We start from the raw sequence: 21,039 nt of genomic DNA on the forward strand, positions 1-21,039 counted from the left end.
TGAGATCACTGTGATGTTTCGTGAGAAGGCTTCGATGGTTCCGTAATATGTGGTGGATAAAGAGATGAAGAAGGTGAGATACCATAAGATGTTGAGAAGTGATAATCAGCAGTTCATGAGCTAGTCCAGTTGCAAGACAGTGGAGGATATGATTGCGAGAGCTAGAGAGAGGGAGAGTGATCTGGAGATGGAGAAGAAGAGGAAGTTGGATCAGGCTTAGGGTTTATGAAGTTCATGAAAGATGCCCAAGGTGTTCCATTCGAGATCGAGAGGACATAAGGGTCGGAGCCTCTATGGAAAGTGTGGTAAGACGCATGATATGGCATGCATGGTGGGTGGTTCTAGTTGCTTCAAATCTGGCAAGACGGGTTATATTAGCAGGGATTCTACTGCTACTACTACTACCACCACCACCATGATATCTGATTTGATTTGCTTCATCAAAGGGTCCACAAGAAGGCGAATTGGCCGAGTATGGCAGCAGCAGGCCGAGTGGTAACACCTGCTCCAGTGATTCTACGGATTACTGATGGCTGCCAGGGAAAGGAAAATGCGCTTGTGTTGAGGAGCAAGGCTTTTAGCTGATGGTCGAGCAGGCTCACGCAACACCTAATGTGGTGGTGGGTCTATATCTTCTCCTTATGTCTTTATTTATATTAATTTGCCTGCTGATATCTATGTGTTTTATTTTATGATCGTTCCTTGTGAACGGTATATTCACATTAATATTTTCTTATTTTGGGGCTACCTGATCTTTTGTATCACTTGTGCTTAGTAAGAGGTTTGTTGGAGCTCTAGGGGTTGGATTGTCCTTTAGAGGTTGAGATTATAGATGATCGATCTTTTTGGGTATCGATGGTTCATCAGGGTTGTGTTCTTGAGATGTTCAGTGAGCATTATATGATTGGTTTGGTTCCCGTTCCTTTGCGCGGGAACAAGGTTATTGTAGGGATGCACTGGTTAAGCCTCAATGGGGTGATGATTGATTGTGAGCAGCAGGTAGTACGTATTCGGACCCTAAGTGAGGGAGAGTTAGTGGTTCAGAGATAGAAATCTCAGCGTGAGCCTATTCTATGATCAAGGTTTCATTTTTGGCACACATCAAGGGGGAGTTATGTGAAGATTAATCCTTGGGCACTTCTCACCCTTAATGTGTTTTGTAATCATTTTTTGATTATAAAAAGGGGAGAATGAAAAGTAGGTATTCGAAGCTTTGGGTATTCATTTGCGGATTTGAAGACCAATATCATTTCGATGGGGGGTTTGGTCATGATCGCACGAGCTCATTGGATATTGAAGTCGTGACATCCAATCCTAACTTTAAGGGGGGAATGTTAGGGTGCAAAGTTACGTCTGGATGTGGAGTGTTATGGCTTGCCCTCTTGTATGTGCAAATGGGTTGAGTCTTTCCTATAATTAGGAAGTGAGTAACTCTCATTATGTAAGGAACCATTTGGAGAGCCTTAGTTTTAGAGAGAGAAACTAGCAAACCCATTTGTACTCTTTCTAATTCAACTAATGAGAACTTAAAAAGTTTTATTTTCTCCATGTGTTCATGATTTGTATGAAGTTTTACTAGATATTTTCTTATTCCGAATATGCCATCATAATCAACATCACTACAACATGAAGCCTTATACTACATCAATCTTATCCTAGTTTGTATTAGTACTTTTCATCCGGGATTTTTGTGAAACAATAATTGAGCTATATGACTTGATCCTGCCTCCGTGTAACACAATAAAAGGTTGGTGTGTGTTGCCCTAACTATGGTTTATCAACGTTGTGAATAAAAGTTAAATAAAACAAGAAGTTTTCGTCCATTTTGTCTCATCAAATGATCGTTGTTGCTAGCAACCATAGACGAGGTATCATCCCGTATAGATTTATACACACGCTCACAAAGGATTCACAATTATTACAGAGAACTTCACTAAGTTGAAGTTCTTAGTGTGATGAATGAGAAACATCCACAAAACTCCCAAGTTTTAGTTACGGTTCAACAATTGTTATTTTTCGGAAACTTGTTTAGAAGTCAATATTGTTTCCTAAAAATCTTGATAGCTCCCCCGACTGTAGATGATTTTGACTAAAACCGTTTGTGATTATATATACACTGTGACTTGATGACCAATTTTGTAATATACATATAATTCATTATAATGACACTTTTATTTCCCAAGATTTAAAAATGAATAATATCTCATTTTATGTTAATTTCTCGATTCCTTGTCTTTATGCATGTATTTTGTCACCTTGCAAATTTATAAACTATTATAAATCTTTTTATTTAGGTTTAGCAGCTTTTAAGACATATTTGATGATCTTTCATGCAAACACTATATATAGGGTACTATTTGAAATAATTGTTGCATGCGAAAGTTAGGCTTATCTTAACGTAAATATGTCATCAAAACTTAGATATATAAAATTTAATCGCTTAATTTTTTTTTTTTTTACAATATGTCTTTTATGTGTATTCGCCTCGGAATTATTGGAAAACGAATAAAAGGGGCCGTAGACACTCACTTTCGTTGCGTATCATTAATAGGTCCGAGATGGTCGTCATGGTTCCGGTTCCTCCAACGCTTGTGACGGAAGTGCCTTTTGGATACTCTTAACATGTACAATTATGGATTATTAAGTTAGATAACTCAAATTTTTATTCAGATAACCACTGTTAACCACTGCTGGTCATTTTCATAATGAAGTATATAAGAAAATTTAAGTCTTTACCTTTGTTTTCAAAATAGGTTGTCAAATGAGGAACTTAATACAAGCTTTTAAAGGGAAAAGAGATGGATCTTCTTGGTTTTATTGCTTCTCGAAAACATCTTTTTATGGGGCTGTTAGAAACTCAAAAATGGCAGCAATAAAATGATCTTTTTAGGTGTTGTGGGTTGTTTGAAAATCAGCCACTGTTTGGGGTGGCTTGGCTCTAGAAAAATCAGCAAAACAAGGGGGCTTTGGATCTCTTTTGGTCACTTAAAAACGGAGGTATACACGGCTGTTGAGTTTTCGGAATTTGACAGCAAAACAGGTGGTTTTTGGATCACTTTTGGTCATACGAAACAACTTTGTATAGGGCTGATGTGTTCTCCATTTTTGACAGCAAAACATGAGGTTTTTTACAGCAAAACAGTGGTTTTTTGGATCACTTTTAGTCGCACGAAAACAACTTTGTACAGGGCTGATGTGTTCTTGATTTTTTACAGTAAAACATGAGTTTTTTGACAACAAAACAGTGGGCTTTTGGATGTTAAAAGCCACTCGAAAAACCGCTCCTTATCGAGTTGTTTTGGATCTTGTAATTTTAATAATAACACATGAAAAAGAAGAGTTTTGGGACAGTTTTGGTGAGTTCAAAAATAGCAGAAATAGGAGACATGTTCAGGGGTATTTTTGGGTTAAAAACATGTTGAAAATAGGTGCTAAGGGGAGGCCAAAGAGGAGGAGGCAGCAGCTCCATTTTGCCTCCGGTTTTGATGGGTTTCGAGGAGAGAGGTGGGGCTGTTAGGAGATTGATTTCCGATATGATATTGAAAGTATTCCTAGAATATGTTTGCTGTGCATTTGAAGTAAGGAAGGTGAGAGAAGGGTGACATTGAGTTTTATAGGAAGGTGTCATGAAATCTCTTCAAGATCTTACATCATTAGTTAGATTTTATGGATCTTATCTAGTTGATGCTTAAGTGATTTAGTTAGTATTTAGTTGGAAGAAATAGAGAGTTATGAGAGATGGAGGGTGAAAGGTCAAGCTATGCATGTGCATGAAATGAGTATATAGGTAGCAGATATTTGAAGATTTTATTGCTATTTGCCTGGGAATGTTTTTAAAGTGTATTGATAGCTTATCTTTTATTTGGTATGTGACCTTATATTCCCTATAGTATTTCATCTTTGTAAGACCCTTCATGCTTGTCATTTCTCGTTTTCTATTTACATATTTTATAGATAAGGTAGTTGTTATAAAATACCAGCATAGATTATAAATATAGAATACATGTTTTTTTCTTTTTAATGTTTATACTTGTATGTACAACCCATGAATGCTAGAGTATTTTTAATTACTTTTTATATAAATTTCATTTTATATTTTTACAAAATGAATAAAAATTTAATTTTCCATGGTGGAATTTGACATATTTATCATTTGATAAAAATATTAGTTCTTTTTTGTCGTCTTTGTTCATAAACAACTAAGTTTGATTTCTTACAAATGGGTATGAAATTTCATTGATGGTATCAAACATAACCATTCTAAATTTTTTTGGTTACCTAAGCCATGTAAATATAATACTTTTGAACACGGGTTATCATTCAATCTTTTTCACGAAACCGGTTCTAGTTGGGATTATAAAATAACATCGTCATTAGACAAATTCTTAGATGATAAAATTTCCTCAAATTATTATCTAAATTGTAACAAATTCTCTGAGAATTTTTAGATAATATAATATTTGTTATTTATTATTTATACAGATTATCGTTCAAAAGTCTATATATTCACCAATGTTACAAGTTCTCTGACCATACTGTGTCGGACACCTAGGTATCGACACTTGTCATTACACACTTGAGTATATGCTTTTCCAAAAGCGGCAACATTATCACAACGGATGGTAATAGGTGGTATCGGTTTAGACCAAAAAAGACTCTCATAGACTAAGTTCCTTAAACATTTAACTTCTTTATCAGCAGAATGTAACGCAAGAAACTCATATTTCATTGTTGAGTTTGTAATGCAAGTTTTCTTCTTAGAAGCCCAGAAAATGGCAGCTCCCCCAAGCAATATGTAACACCGTGAATTTTATACAAAATTTTCAAATTTTCGTAAAACATAATTCATTTAATATTCATAAAACAACCATATTAATTATCCAATTCAAGTAAATATAAAATCCCAAGATCACAAATGTATAAACTCCGTGTGTGTGTACGAATCAAGCCGGCGTCTTCCCGCGGTCGTCACTAGTACCTGAAACAATAACATCAAACACTGTAAGCACAAAGCTTAGTGAGTTCCCCAAAATACCACATATAACACATATTAGCCACTCGAGGCTATGACTCTGTGGGTCCGTGCACCCATCATCTGTGAACCATCAGGTTCTAACTCTATGAACTTTCCGGTTATAACTCTGTAAACATGCACAACATAAATCACATAGAAATAATGCAGTACAACACAAAACATACATAGCATACACATACTCTGTCACATAACTCACCTCGCGTATCTCGATAAGTCGTAAGTCCTGAAATCACTAGCGCCTGATCTCCCGAGCTATAGTCCTCCTAAATCACAATAGAACTCTAATTAACACTTTCCCAACTAAGGTCGGCTACTCCTTGATAAGTCAACAAAAGTCAAACCTGGTCAACGGTCAACGGTCAACTTTGACCAGACTCGGCGAGTGCATATAGCGACTCGGCGAGTCTGAGCGTATACACTAATTTCCCTGAAATCCTCCCTTGACACGTAGAGTATTCCCCTAACACGACGAGTCCCTCCTGGCATGAGTTGTGGGGCCACCACGACTCAGCTCACCGAGTCTCAAGAACAACTCGGCGAGTCCAACTTCACTCAGTCCACCTGTCCACTCTGATTTCCCCCCCTAACTCACTGAGTCAACCCTTCCGAACTCGGCAAGACCACACGCTGTATGATCGGGCAACATTCATACTACTCGCCGAGTCTGTTCTTCGGACTCAGCGAGTCCGTGCCATGCAATGACTAAAACTTGTTCATGAGGTCAGATCCAGTCAATTATCCCATAGATCCAGTCCCTCCAAGCTTATTTAGCATGTAAAGTCACTATCTTGATGCCCATACAATCTCTATATGACCCTAAATGATGTTTTTGTCTCAATTTCAATATATCAAGGCCATAAACTCCATTGCTATACATAAAACTGGAAGAGTGAGGCTCTCTGGACCTCTATGGATCCAGATCCAGAGTCTCAACACAAGAAGGGGACTATTTGGCATCGAATCATTCCATAAATGTCCATAAGAAACCCTAGATCTCCCTATACCCCATAAATCAGAAAATGGATCGAATTCATACCTCTAGATCGATGCTCTAAGCTTCAAATCCACTAAATAGCAACCTCCTTTGCTTCCCCTTTCTTAGATCCTTCTCCTTCTTTGCTAGATCACACACACAAGGTCAATAAGGCTCCCTTTCTCTCTCAAAAAGTTCCAGCTATCAAGGGTTTCTCTATAAGGGTTGGGTGAGCACAAATGACGGCCATAAGGCCCTTTAAATAGGCTGCAAACCCCAGAAATTAGGGTTTCACCACACAGCGTGGACTCGCCGAGTCCACTCACAATTTCCATAATTAAGTCCAAAATAAATACCTGAAAATTTCGGGCTGTTACAATTCTTACCCACTAGAACTAGACTTCGCCCTCGAAGTCTCACTCTGCAAATAACTCTGGATGCTGCTCTCGCATCTCACGCTCCGGTTCCTACGTCATCTCGGACCCCTTCCGATGCTGCCACTGAACCAAGACCAAAGTTACCTCCTTGTTCCTCAGAACCTTGATTTTTCGATCCCTGATGGCCACTGGTCTCTCAGCATAATTCAGGCTCGCATCCACCTGAATATCGTCTAATGGAACCACTGCCGACTCATAGGCTATACACTTCCGCAATTGTGACACATGGAAAGTGTCGTGAATCTGCCCCAATTTTGTCGGCAAATCCAAGCGATAGGCTACCCTGCCTACCCTCGTGATTACCCGAAATGGTCCGATATATCGGGGCCCCAATTTGCCCTTCTTCCTGAATCGGATCACTCCTTTCCATGGAGAGACCTTCAGGAGCACGAAATCACCGACCTGGAACTCAAGCTCGGACCAACGTCTGTCCGCGTAACTCTTTTGCCGACTTTGTGCAGTCAGTAACCTCTGTCTGACCTGCTTGATCTGTTCTGTCGTCTGAAGTACTATCTCCGTGTTGCCCATAACACGCTGCCCGACTTCTCCCCAGTAAATGGGGGTTCGACACTTCCTCCCGTACAACAGCTCAAAGGGCGGCATACCAATGCTCGAATGATGGCTGTTGTTGTAAAAAAACTCGGCCAAAGGCAAATACGTATCCCAACTTCCCCCGAAATCCAATACACATGCTTGGAGCATGTCCTCGCGGGTCTGAATCGTCCGCTCACTCTGTCCGTCGGTCTGGGGGTGATATGCGGTACTAAAATGCAAACTAGTACCCAACTCCTCATGGAACTTCTTCTAGAACCTGGAAGTGAAACGCACGTCACGATCGGAGACAATCGAGATCGGCACCCCATGCCGAGACACCACTTCCCTCACATATATCTCTGCTAACTTCTCCGCAGACGAACTCTCACTGATGGCAAGAAAGTGAGCACTCTTCGTCAACCTATCTACAATCACCCAAATTGCATCAACTCCTCGAACAGTCCTTGGCAATTTGGTGATGAAATCCATGGTGATATGTTCCCACTTCCATTCGGGAATCTCCAACGGCTGCAACTTACCATGCAGTCTCTGATGTTCGGCCTTAACCTTACGGCAGGTTAAGCACCTCTCAACGAACCACGCAACATCTCTCTTCATACAGGGCCACCAATACTCTTTCCTCAAATCCAGATACATCTTAGTGGCCACGGGATGGATCGAGAACTTCGACTGATGAGCCTCCTCCATCAAAATGGCACGTGCACCTCCCACGAATGGTACCCAACTACGCCCTTGGAAAGTCATAAGCCCCCGACCATCGGTAACAAATTCCAATATCAAACCAACAACTCGTTCTCTCTTCTGGTTTTCCGACCTCATTGCTTCAGCCTGTGCTCCTCGAATGGTGTCCAACACCGGAGTCATCACAGTCAACCGTAAACATAGACCTTGCAACGGGGCACTCTCCGCCCGACGACTCAGGGCGTCGGCTACTACATTAGCCTTGCCCGGAGGATACAAGATCTCGCAATCATAATCCTTAACCACATCCAACCACCTCTTCTGTCGCATAATCAGGTTGGGCTGATCCATCAAATACTTCAGACTCTTATGGTCCGTGTAAATCGTACACCGAACCCCATACAAATAATGGTGCCAAATCTTGAGGGCAAACACCACTGCCCCCAACTCTAGGTCATGGGTGGGATACCTCGACTCATGAGGCTTCAACTGCTTCAACGCATACGCTATCACATGCCCTCTCTGCATCAATACCACTCCCAATCCCAAAATCGATGCATCGCAGTATACAAAAAAAATCCTCCATTCCCTCCGGGAGGGCTAACACCGGGGCCTCGCATAACCTTTGGCGAAGCGTCTCAAAGGAGGCCTGCTGCTCGGGGCCCCATGAAAAAGCAACACCCTTCCGGGTCAACCTAGTAAGTGGCACTGCAATCTTAGAAAAATCCCTGATAAATCTCCGATAATAACCGGCCAACCCTAGAAAACTCCTGATCTCGGAGGGTGACCTCGGTACCTCCCAACTTATCACCGCCTCCACTTTGGCCGGATCGACCAATATTCCATCCTGGTTGACAAGATGTCCAAGGAACTGGACCTCTCGCAACCAGAAATCGCACTTGCAGAATTTGGCATAAAGCCTCTCCGATCTCAGAACTCCGAGAATTTCCCTCAAATGCTCCTCGTGCTGCTCCCTAGATCTCGAATATAGCAGAATGTCATCAATAAATACGATCACCGACCGATCCAACATCGGCCTGCATACCCAGTTCATGAGATCCATGAACACTGTCGGGGCGTTGGTGAGCCCGAAAGGCATCACCAGAAACTCATAATGCCAATAATGCATCCTAAACGCTGTCTTCTGGACGTCCTCATCTTGTACCCTCACCTGATGGTATCCAGACCTCAAATCGATCTTGGAGAACCAAGATGCTCCCTGGAACTGGTCGAACAAATCGTCGATCCTCGGCAACGGGTAACGGTTCTTGACCGTCAGCTTGTTCAATTCTCGGTAATCAATACACATCCGATGTGAACCGTCCTTCTTCTTTACAAACAGAATGGGCGCTCCCCACGGAGAGCTACTCGGCCGAATAAACCCTTTCCCCAGCAACTCCTGAAGCTGCGAGGATAGCTCTTGCATCTCTGGAGGTGCAAGATGATAAGGCACCTTAGCAATAGGCGCAGCCCCCGGCACCAAATCAATACTGAACTCTACTTGCCTCACGGGAGGCACCCCCGGCAACTCCTCCGGAAAAACATCTGGAAACTCACGCACAATAGGAACCTCCTCCACCGACCTCGGCCTCCCGTAATCAACCCACGTATGTGACATGTACGCTACAAAACCCTTACAGCCCTGCTGTAAACACTGCCTCACCCTAGCGGCCGAACAAAATGTTGATCCAGAACGGGTACCCTCGCCGTACACTGTAAGAACTCCCCCACTAGGGTCTCGTATGGTCACTAGCTGTCGCTCGCAATCGATAACCGCACCGAACTTGCTCAACCAATCCATGCCCACGATGACACAAACATCCCCCATGGCAATAGGAACCAAATCAATCGGGAACTCAACACCGAAAATCTTGAGTACACACCCACGGATCACCTCCGTGGCATATATCGCCTTCTCGTTAGCTATGGAAACTCTTAGAGGCCGACTCAGCGCCTCGCGACTAATACTGATGTGCTGACTAAAGGCCAAAGATACAAAGGACCGACTCGCACCCGAGTCAGATAATACCAAGGCAGGTATAGAATTTACAAGAAAAGTACCTACACATAACATAATATAAGCATAACATTTCAACATTATGATAAATACACGAAAGAATACATAGTAGCCACGACATCGGGCGCTGCGCGGACCTCCTCCGTGGTCAACTGAAATGCTCTACCTCGTGCCCTCGGCGCCTCGACCTTCACTGGCCTACTCCCGGTAGCTCTGATGGTGGCAGGGGCAGATCCCTGAGGTGCTCCCTGAGCCGATCCCCGCAACTGCGGACACTTCGACTTCCGGTGTCCGGTCTGGTTGCAATGAAAACATACTGCAAACCCCTTGGGGCAGTCCTTGGCCATATGCCCCTCCTTGCCACATTTGTAGCAAGACCCCGCTCTACACACTCCGTCATGACCCTTTCCGCACTTTCCACAAGTGCGGCCCTTCTGGGTCCCTGATTTGGGATCAGCGGGCTTGGCCCACTTGGCTGCCGGCTGGAAATGCACCGGTCGTCGATCCCTCCCCTGAGACTCAGCCTCCTCCCTAGCCTGGGTCTCCGGCTCAATCTCCCTCTTCCGGGTATTTTCCTGAAGCTCGACAAATGTCCGGTATGAGGAGTTCGCCACGAACTCCCGATTGTCTCGTCTCAAAATACTCAAATATCGACTCATACGTGCCTGCTCAGTGGACACGTGCTTAGGGCAAAACATCGCCCTCTCGTGAAACATCGTGGTGATCACTGTAACAGACTCAGTACCCTGCTTGAGGGTTAGAAACTCCCGCTCCACCTGGGGAACATACTCATCTCGGAACATGGCAGTGAACCTCTCCCAGGTCACTGCCGCAACCTCAGCAGGCGAAAAATGTGTTGTGACAAACTTCCACCAGTCCTTCGCTCCCAAGCGAAGCTGGTTCAGTGCGAACCGTACTTCAGAAATCCATCTCATGGCCGCCACCGGGTCCTGGGTCCCGTCGAACTCCGGTGGTTTCGTGTTGCTGAACTCCAGGAACAGCAACGCGTCACCACCCTGCGGCCTAGCAGTAGCAACAGTTGCAGTGGCCGCTGCAACCGCAGCCTCAGAAAGAGCGGCATAACGCTCGTCGAAAGTCTCGATCAGCGCAGTCTTAATAGACCCGAACATCTCTGGTATCTCTGCTCTGATGACCGCCGCCACCTCCTCATGAATGATCTGCCGGATCTCCTCATCACTAGCCCCGACACCCTCCGGCATATGACGTGTCCTCACCATGATCAACCTCTGAAATACAACATACGATAAATTAGAATCCGCTCGAGCATACTCACACTCGACAATCCATCCCTCCTTGATCCTTGGTATTCCAAAGATTCTTATTTGGGCCGTGCACCGCCCCGGTGCTTTCAGTAGTACAGGCCCAATACTACTGTCCACACCGTCTCAGTACACACCCCAAATCTTCCTCTTTGGATCCCAAATTCCATGTACTCTATCACTCCCTAACAGATCTCTCATAAGCTCCTCACTGCTACCTATTCGCTCTCAAGCATCTCATAGCAGCTCACATCTCCCTAGGCTAAGGCATCACAAATCAGGGCACTCTAGCCTAATAAGAATACATAGCCTATTCTAACAAAAGATTACACCATAACATATAATATAAGGGTATTTTGGGAAATCACCATTCGGGCGCTGACGGATCGTACACACGTTTCTTCCTTGAATTTTTCAAGAAAATCTTTTACTCTAAGAAAAGTTAAGTTTTCTTTTGAAAATATTTTTCCAAATCCTCAGTTTGAGTTCAAATACTCCCGAAGGTGTACCCGAATCCCTCAAACCAAGGCTCTGATACCAAATTGTAACACCGTGAATTTTAAACAAAATTTTCAAATTTTCGTAAAACATAATTCATTTAATATTCATAAAACAACCATATTAATTATCCAATTCAAGTAAATATAAAATCCCGAGATCACAAATGTATAAACTCCGTGTGTGTGTACGGATCAAGCCGGCGCCTTCCAGCGGTCGTCACTAGTACCTGAAACAATAACATCAAACACTGTAAGCACAAAGCTTAGTGAGTTCCCCAAAATACCACATATAACACATATTAGCCACTCGAGGCTATGACTCTGTGGGTCCGTGCACCCATACTCTGTGAAACCTCAAGTTCTAACTCTATGAACCTTCGGGTTCTAACTCTGTAAACATGCACAACATAAATCACATAGAAATAATGCAGTACAACACATAACATACATAGCATACAGATACTCTGTCACATAATTCTGGTTACCTACTTAAGGTAAAGTATAGTGAGAAGACTCACCTCGCGTATCTCGATAAGTCGTAAGTCCTGAAATCACTAGCGTCCGATCTCCCGAGCTATAGTCCTCCTAAATCACAATACAACTCTAATCAACACTTTCCCAACTAAGGTCGGCTACTCCTTGATAAGTGAACAAAAGTCAACCCTGGTCAACGGTCAATGGTCAACCTTGACCGGACTCGGCGAGTGCATATAGCGACTCGGCGAGTCTGAGCGTATACACTAATTTCCCTGAAATCCTCCTTTGACACGTCGAGTATTCCCCTAACACGACGAGTCCCTCCTAGCATGAGTTGTAGGGCCACCACGACTCAACTCGCCGAGTCTCAAGAACAACTCGGCGAGTCCAACTTCACTCAGTCCACCTGTCCACTCTGATTTCCCCCCCCCCTGACTCACTGAGTCAACCCTTCCCAACTCGGCAAGACCACATGCTATATGATCGGGCAACATTCATACTACTCGCCGAGTCCGTGCCATGCAATGACTAAAACTTGTTCATGAGGTCAGATCCAGTCCATTATCCCATAGATCCAGTCCCTCCAAGCTTATTTAGCATGTAAAGTCACTATCTTGATGCCCATACAATCTCTATATGACCCTAAATGATGTTTTTGTCTCAATTTCAATATCTCAAGGCCATAAACTCCATTGCTATACATAAAGCTGGAAGAGTGAGGCTCTCTGGACCTCTATGGATCCAGATCCAGAGTCTCAACACAAGAAGGGGACTATTTGGCATCGAATCATTCCATAAATGTCCATAAGAAACCCTAGATCTCCCTATACTCCACAAATCAGAAAATGGATCGAATTCATACCTCTAGATCGATGCTCTAAGCTTCAAATCCACTGAATAGCAACCTCCTTTGCTTCCTCTTGCTTAGATCCTTCTCCTTCTTTGCTAGATCACACACACAAGGTCAATAAGGCTCCCTTTCTCTCTCAAAACGTTCCAGCTCTCAAGGGTTTCTCTCTAAGGGTTGGGTGAGCACAAATGACGGCCATAAGGCCCTTTAAATAGGCCGCAAACCCCAGAAATTAGGGTTTCACCACACAGCGTGGACTCGCCGAGTCCACTCTTGGACTCGTCGAGTCCGGACGCGAACCCGCGCCCAAATCCGTGATCCTACTCGGTGATTCTGGGCTCTGACTCGCCGAGTCCACTCACAATTTCCATAATTAAGTCCAAAATAAATACCTGAAAATTCCGGGCTGTTACATAATAATACCCAAATAGACGTTGAGGAATGATTCTCCTGGTTGGTTATTAAACTCGCATCCATATGTCCTTCCATAACTGAAGGATATCCCATGTAACTCAAGCGATAATCCATGTTTCCCTTAAGATACTTAAACACTCTATTCACTGCTTGCCCATGTTGAGCATTGAGATTTTTAATGTACCTGCTCAACTTTCCTACAACAAAAGCAATATCAGACCTGGTACTTGTCATTTCATACATTAAACTAATGGTCTTAGAGTATTCTAATTTTGAAATAGGAGTTCCTATGCTATCCATCAATTTCACACTTGGATCCAAAGGAGTGCTCATAGGAGAAAAATCTATAAAATTAATCCGCTTGAGAATTTTCTCAATATAATGACTGTGAGTCATTACCAAGCCTTTGTTTACCCTTCTAATTCTTATTTGAAGAATTGTATCAGCCTCTCCCAAATTTTTCATGGAAAATTTTGATGATAACAATTTCTTTGTTTCATCCACATGATTTTGGATAGTACTGAAAATTAACATGTCATCTATATATAGGAAAATGATCACTCCAACACTAGTAGCATCATCAAATCTACTATAAACACATTTTTCACATTGGTTAATCTTGAAACCAGAGGACAAAATAAGCTCATCAAATTTTGATTCCATTGTTTAGGTATTTGTTTCAACCTGTACAAAGATTTGACAAGTTTACAAACCATATGCTCTTTCCCGGGCATATTGAAATCTTTTGGTTGTTTCATGTAAACTTCCTCGTCAAGTTCACATTCAAAAAGGCTGTTTTCACATCCATTTGATGAATATCAAGAATGTGGATACTTTTGAAGGCAATCAACAATCTAATAGTAGAAATATGCGTAACCGGAGCATACGTATCAAAATAGTCAACATCAGGTTTTTGTCTAAAACCTTGAATGAATTACCAGGTTTGAACTTGTCAATGATCATATTAATATTCATTTTCCTTTTGAAAATCCATTTGCAACCAAGTGTTTTAGAAACTTAAGGAAAATCAGTCAACACCCAAGTGTTATTTTCAAGAATTGATGACATTTCATCATCAATTGCTTCCTTCCAAAATATTAAATCTCGATACTACATGGCCTCTTGAAATGTATTTGAATCATCCTTAATACTATAACAAAAAGAATATTGAAGAACCTCGACATCGCTTTTTCCTTCCACCAAGTACTTTTGGAAGTCAAAACCAATATTTTTTTTTTTGGAATTTGCCCTCTTTTGCTTTTTCGTAGCTCTTGTGTTTTTCGTTCAGTAACACCATCTGAACTTTATGGAATTTGCACTTCGTTAGTACCAAAAGTTAGATCGTTTGGCCTTTAAATAGATGCAAAGTCTATCTCATAAAAAATGCATCTCGTGACTCAATAACAGTGGTAACCGATACTGACTCATTAGGTTCAATTATGTAGAACCTATATGCCTTCGAATTTTCAACATGTCCAATGAATATACCATCTATTCCAGATTCTCCCAAAGTTGTTATTTTAGGATCGGTTAGTTTTACAACTGCCCGATATCCCTAAACCCGAAAACAGCTTAAATTGGCTTTTCTTGAACAAAAGCTCATGTGGAACAAGTTTGTTCTTTTTATTTGGAACCTTATTCAATAAATAGTAGCCCGTTAACATGGCCACTCCCCAGAATCCATTACTAAATCTTGAGTGTGACAGTGTCGAGTTTACCATTTCCTTTAAAACTCGATTTTTGTGTTCAACAATACCATTATGTTGGGGTGAGTAAGGTAATGAATGATACCCACTAATTGGAAGTATATGAGATCCATATATTCACATCCCCTATTAGTCCTAAGACACTTAACAGGATTGCCCAATTGCAATTCCACCTCGGTTTTGTATAGTCTGAATTTATCTAAGCTTTCGCCTTAGAATGTAACAAATACACTTAGCAAAACTGAGTGCCATCATCAACGAAAGGTGACTACATTCTTTTCATTTCCCAAGGACGGAGTGGAGTGAAAATCACACAGATCACTATGTTGAAGTTCCAAAATAGCCTAATTTCTAGTAACATCAGGAAAGGGTTTTTTTTGTCACTTTTGTAAGAATGTACGTTTTACCTTTATCAAAAGTAATATCAAAGTCTAGAACTAATCCAACTTTTGACATCTCATGCATCTTTATAAAGTTAGCATGAGCTAATCTTACATGTCAAAGCACAAATTTATCAATATTAAAAGTAGAAGATACAAATGCATAATTTTGAAAAGGTAATAATTTGTCAATGATACTAAAATGAAACATTCTACTCTATAAATATCCAAAACCAATAAACATTCCATCTCGAGATAAGATTAACTTATTCGACTCAATAACTTGTTCAAAAGCACCAGAATTCAAACAACTACAACCAACATGATTCTTTTGAATCTTAGGAACAAACAAAACATCAAAAAACCTAATAGTCTTTCTAGAAGTAAATTCAAACACAAAACACCGAAACCACAAATAGGCCGATATAAAATAATCATCTCCTATTCATAGCATCGATCCATCTTCAATCGATGTTAATGTTTTAAACAAATGTTTATCATTGCATACATGGTTCGTTATCATCTTGTACATAAAACGATTCAGGAATAAATGAAACATAATAAAAATAATTCTGATAAGATTTATCAAAGTTAGTTAAAAAGTGACCTCCACTAACTAGGCTCAAAGACCCGTTCACCCTTCCATTGGCTCCACTGATTCCAACACCATTGTTGTTTTAATTGTTGCCTAATTTCACATGAAAATCATGCTTGTAATGCCCCAACCAGTTGCACCTCTAACAAACCAGTTCCTTTTTCTTTTTGTTGGAGTTATTTGGGACATGTTCCTGCTTATGTTTGACATGTGCTTTATAGTTCAGGTTTTTAGCTTTGTTTTCAACCATATGAACAAAAGGCTATTCAGATTCAACTTTTCCGTTGGTTTTATCAGATTTGTCAACCTCCTTCGTACAAAGAGATTCTTCGATACAATTATGACTAGCAAGTTGAACCAATGATAGTTCCTACTTTTGATGTTTTAGGTTATATTTGAAATCCTTCCAAGATGGTGGAAGTTAGTCAATTAAACTTGAAACGACAATGGATTCATCCATATTCATGTTGTGCTATTTAAATTAACCAAAAATATCAAGGAGTTCATTGTATTGTTTAGTGACACACCTTGAATTGACAATCTTAAAGTTATTAAAATTACTAACCAAAAAGTTCTTGTTAGAAGCATCCTCAGTGATGTATTTCAGTTCCAGGATGGTGCACAAATCCTTAGCAGGTAAAGCATCACCATGGATATCAAATAGAGCATCATACATACACTTCATGATGTGAACTTTGCAGATGTAGTCGCCGTTATCCCACTTTTTCCTCTTCCTAGTTTCTTCAAGTGTCTCGTCAACACTTTCGTCCAGTTTAGGTGGTCTTGGATTGGTCAACACATATGTTGCCTTTAGAGTTGTCACACCCCAAACAAGAACGGCGGAAACGTTCGGGAGCGGAGGACATCATATTCAGTATCATAACAATTGCATAGTAAGGAAAGTACACACCACCATATATATATATATATATATATATATATATATATATATATATATATATATATATATATATATATATATTTCAAAAAGTTTACATGATTGCAATATCTATCTCTCTCTCTTTCTCTCTCTCTCTCTCTCTCTCTCTCTCTCTCTCTCTCTTTCTCTCTCTCTCTCTCTATATATATATATATATGTATATATATATATATATATATATATATATATATATATATATATATATATATATATTCGAAAGGTCGTGTATGTTTTCCACGAAAATCTGATATTTTCTAATGAAAAGAGTTATGCTTCGTTGTGCTGAAAATGAACGTATTAGATCCAGAAAATCCCATATTTTCCCTAATAAATGAGTTATGAATGTTCGTTGTATAAACCGTATGTATTTGAAACAGGAAAAACTCTTATTTTCCTAAATATAAAACGCAATCTCAAATGACCGAGACCGTAACCTATAAGCAACAATGACATGCTTAAATGAATGATGTATAGTTATATTATTTGAAAATAATAAAATCACTAGAGTTATGTTTAAATTGGATGCCGAACGTGACAATAATATCCTACTATGATTACTTCGTACAAACTAGTTATATAAAAGCAATCATAAAGATACTTATTCCATGGATTTGTTCGAGAAATCTATTACTACGTGCATGAGTCATTGTTTCCGCGTTGCAAGTCTCTCATAACCATACTAGACGTAGTATCGAATGTTGACATTTGTCACCCCGGGTCGACTGTAGCAAACAGTCAAGGTGCGGAGTCATCAGCCCCATATAGATCTATACACCAATTCACGCTCTCCCTCCAGGAGACTCTGGTTATAGAAGTGACTTCCGTTTGGTACAAACAAAGAATTATGCCTCACGTGATTGTTAACAACAAGTTCACGAGTAATATGATGAAAATTATTTGACAATACAAGATAACAATTAAGTCATGCATCCAAAAGTGTGTATGTTTATATCCAAAATGATTACCCTTTCTACAGTGTTAACAAAGGCATAATAAAGAGTTGTGTTTTCTTAAGTACACATAATGTTATAGTTGAAAAAGGTTACCCTTGACATGATATGTAATGCAAACATATTAATAAAACATATTTCATTTTGTAAACATGTTTTATCCCGAGAGGGTAAAGTGGTGTAAGGTATTTTGCATGTTAACAACTTCAAATGATAGTTATAAAAACAACATGAAATGTATAACGAAAGATTGATGTTTTTACACGAGATTAACCGTGTGTTTACTTGTATTCTCCCCCGTAATATGTTCAAAAACATTTAAAAGCATAAAAATGGGGGTATGAACTCATTTGGTAGAAGTTGTAGCTTGAAGAAGGCGAGACTAAACTCGAGCAACACTTTAACTAGAGAAAGTCGATTTCTCGCGAATCTTGGGAGATTCGGGGCGGTGAGACTTACGTCGTGTGTTAGGGGTGTTACCGGGGCTTCGGGGTAGTCTCAGGATGCTTAACACAGAGTATAAGTAGGATAGAGGATAGGAATGAGCAGCCTAAACCCGAGACCTTCGGTTTCTATTTATAGGGTCATTTTTGGGGTCTCACGTCGTGAACCAAGCTTATTCACGTCATGAACTTGGTCGTTACTGCATGCGTCATTGCAAGTTGGGTCTGACAGACTCTAGGAGGTGTCAGCACTGAGTTCACGTCGTGAACCTTTGTCTCATGTCGTGAGAATCTGACACAATGTTGGGGTACGCGCCGCGAACTTCAGAAATTCATAACTTTTGCGTACGAACTCCGTTTTTGACGTTCTTTATATTGACGAGAAGCTGAGATTATGATCTACAACTCTCTTTTAGACTTCGTCGGCTAATTTTGAATTTAAATATTATTATATGTTTTTCTAGTAGGTCGGGACAAGAAAACTCCGTAAAAAATCCATAACTTCTTCATCCGATGTTCGTTTTCGTCTATCTTTTTACCGTTGTACTACTATTGTTGAGATCTTCAAATCTCATTTAGATTGCGTTGGCTAAAAGTCACTCAATCTATTTTTCGAGTTTTAGCTGTCTACTGCTTTGTCTGAAACTTCGAAAAATCATAACTTCCTCATACGAAGTCAGATTTGGGTGTTCCTTTTGGTGTACGTTTACGGTTTAATGATATCTACAACTTTCATTTAGATACCTATGGTTTAAAAGTATTTTTTTGAAATTTCGTATTTTACCCTTAACAGTATTTTACCGGTTTTGTTGTGGATCTTCGATTGGTCAAAACTTCTTCGGTATAACTCGGATTTCAGTGTTCTTTATATTTCTGGAAACCTAGTTACGATCTCTACCAATTTATTTATCCCAATAAGGGTTATTGAACAATTTATTTTTGACCTAAAATTGACTGGTGTTACAAGAGTGGTCAATATGAAGTGCATCTTTTTCTTCCAACGCCTGAAAGAAATGCCTTCAAACTTCTCCAGTTTTGTGAACTTCGTGATCATCTTACGGATTGATTCACCCAATCTCCAGAAACGTAAGATATCAGTTCGATTGTTAGAAATTAGGTAGGGTTTATATTGGAGATCTGGATACCCCTTGAATCGTGTAAACACTTTTCAAACTGATATTTCTACCCTATGTTCGGGTTACAAGGAACTCAGCCTACTTATACTTGTAAATGTCAAGTTATGTTATTTACATTGCAGTCTAGCTTATTAGCTACTTTTCTTTTTACCAAACACTATTAATTCATAAACTAGCTTATCAGCTAAAAGCAGCTAGCTTTTTAACAACTCTACCAAATATGACCCTAGAATTGAAAAAAAAAAAAAAAACAACAAAAAACAAAAAAAAAAAAAAATTGATTTTAGTGAAATTCAAAGATTGTTGGTTGGATCAATTAGAAGAAATAGTATTACGTTATTTGGTTAAATAATTAGGGGATATCTTCCAAGTTATTTAATTACCTTATTACTAAAATGATTACTAATTCACATTATTGATCAAAATTAAATTTATAATAATTGTGTTCACATTTATACTAGAGATAATCACAAAATGGTTAAAATTTTATTATTTTTTTACCAAATATGTCAATCTACCTTTCTTTAGGTTTCCCCATAAAAGGCAATATGTTTATTAGCTTATTTTGTGTTAAATAGTGACGTAATCTACCTACAAGGCAAAATAATAACATGCATGCAATGAGTAATTGATATTGATCATTAAGGATTCAAATACACATATAAATAAAGAGAACTTATACGCTTGAAAGATAAACATGAGGTCTTCTACAATGCATAACTTATTCATCTTTGCCATCTTAACTTACCCAATTGCTTCAACAGCCTTTTCATGTGCTTTTACTCCAAAATGGAATATTTCCGTTATTAGTGCTGTCCCTAATGATCTTGTTTTTCATATCAAATCAGGAGATGATGATCTTGGGAATCATACCATTCCATTCGTTGGAATTTACAGTTGGGGTTTTTGTGAAAAGGCTGGTGGTGGCACTCTCTTTTACGCTTACTTCTGGTGGGGTTCAAAATTTCAGAGCATAGATTTGTTTGACGGAGCCATTAAAAAAATATGCTATTTAGGTGGGGATACTCAATATTGTTATTGGTTTGTAAAACCTGATGGATTTTATGTAAATCCATACCCAAGTGGAGGTGGGACGTTCATTAAAGGTTGGGGTTAAAAACATATGTACGTCATGTTTTTCCTGTTGTAGCTTGATATAATATTTGATAAAAGTTGATTAATGAAATCAGTGTGCTATGTAGCTGTTTATTTCTTCTGTCAGCACATCATGTTTAAAAGGGTTCTATGTTAGTTACAACTTAGCAGTTCACAAGCTCTTTATAACGATTGTTTGAATAGTTAAAAAAAACATTCAACTATATATTTTCTAATGTCTACCACATGAAAATATTAGAAGAGAATAAAGAGCAGAACGAATCAGGAAGACGATGCCAAAAAAAAGGGAAAAAACACCCTCCATCACTATTGTTCCCCCCTCCCCCCCGGTTTTGTGTCTCTCTCTAAGTAATACCCAGATCTGATTAAACTGACCTTTTGTTTTGTTGCAGATTTATTCCTTTTAAAAGCCGTAGATCTAGGGTTGTGTTTGATTTGGTTTGATTTGTTTATATTTTTACTGATTTTGTATGTTTTTTCTATTCTTTTGTTTTGTTGCAGATCCGGACTAACATGGCCTTTTGCTATTTTGGTGTTATTTTCACCTTGATTAG

At 39.8% G+C, this 21,039-nt stretch overlaps 1 protein-coding gene across 1 annotated transcript; it reads left to right on the top strand.

The window, feature by feature from the left end:
• The first annotated feature begins 20,066 nt into the window (after window positions 1–20,066).
• Window positions 20,067–20,486, top strand: LOC145045888 (S-protein homolog 5-like). Its single transcript, XM_078994178.1, has one exon. The coding sequence runs from the start codon at window positions 20,067–20,069 to the stop codon at window positions 20,484–20,486; it is 420 nt and encodes a 139-aa protein (XP_078850304.1).
• Window positions 20,487–21,039: the final 553 nt, after the last annotated feature.

This window comes from Lactuca saligna, chromosome 5 (assembly GCF_052625555.1).
Source record: "Lactuca saligna cultivar CGN05327 chromosome 5, ASM5262555v1, whole genome shotgun sequence".
Classification (NCBI taxonomy): Eukaryota; Viridiplantae; Streptophyta; class Magnoliopsida; order Asterales; family Asteraceae; genus Lactuca; species Lactuca saligna.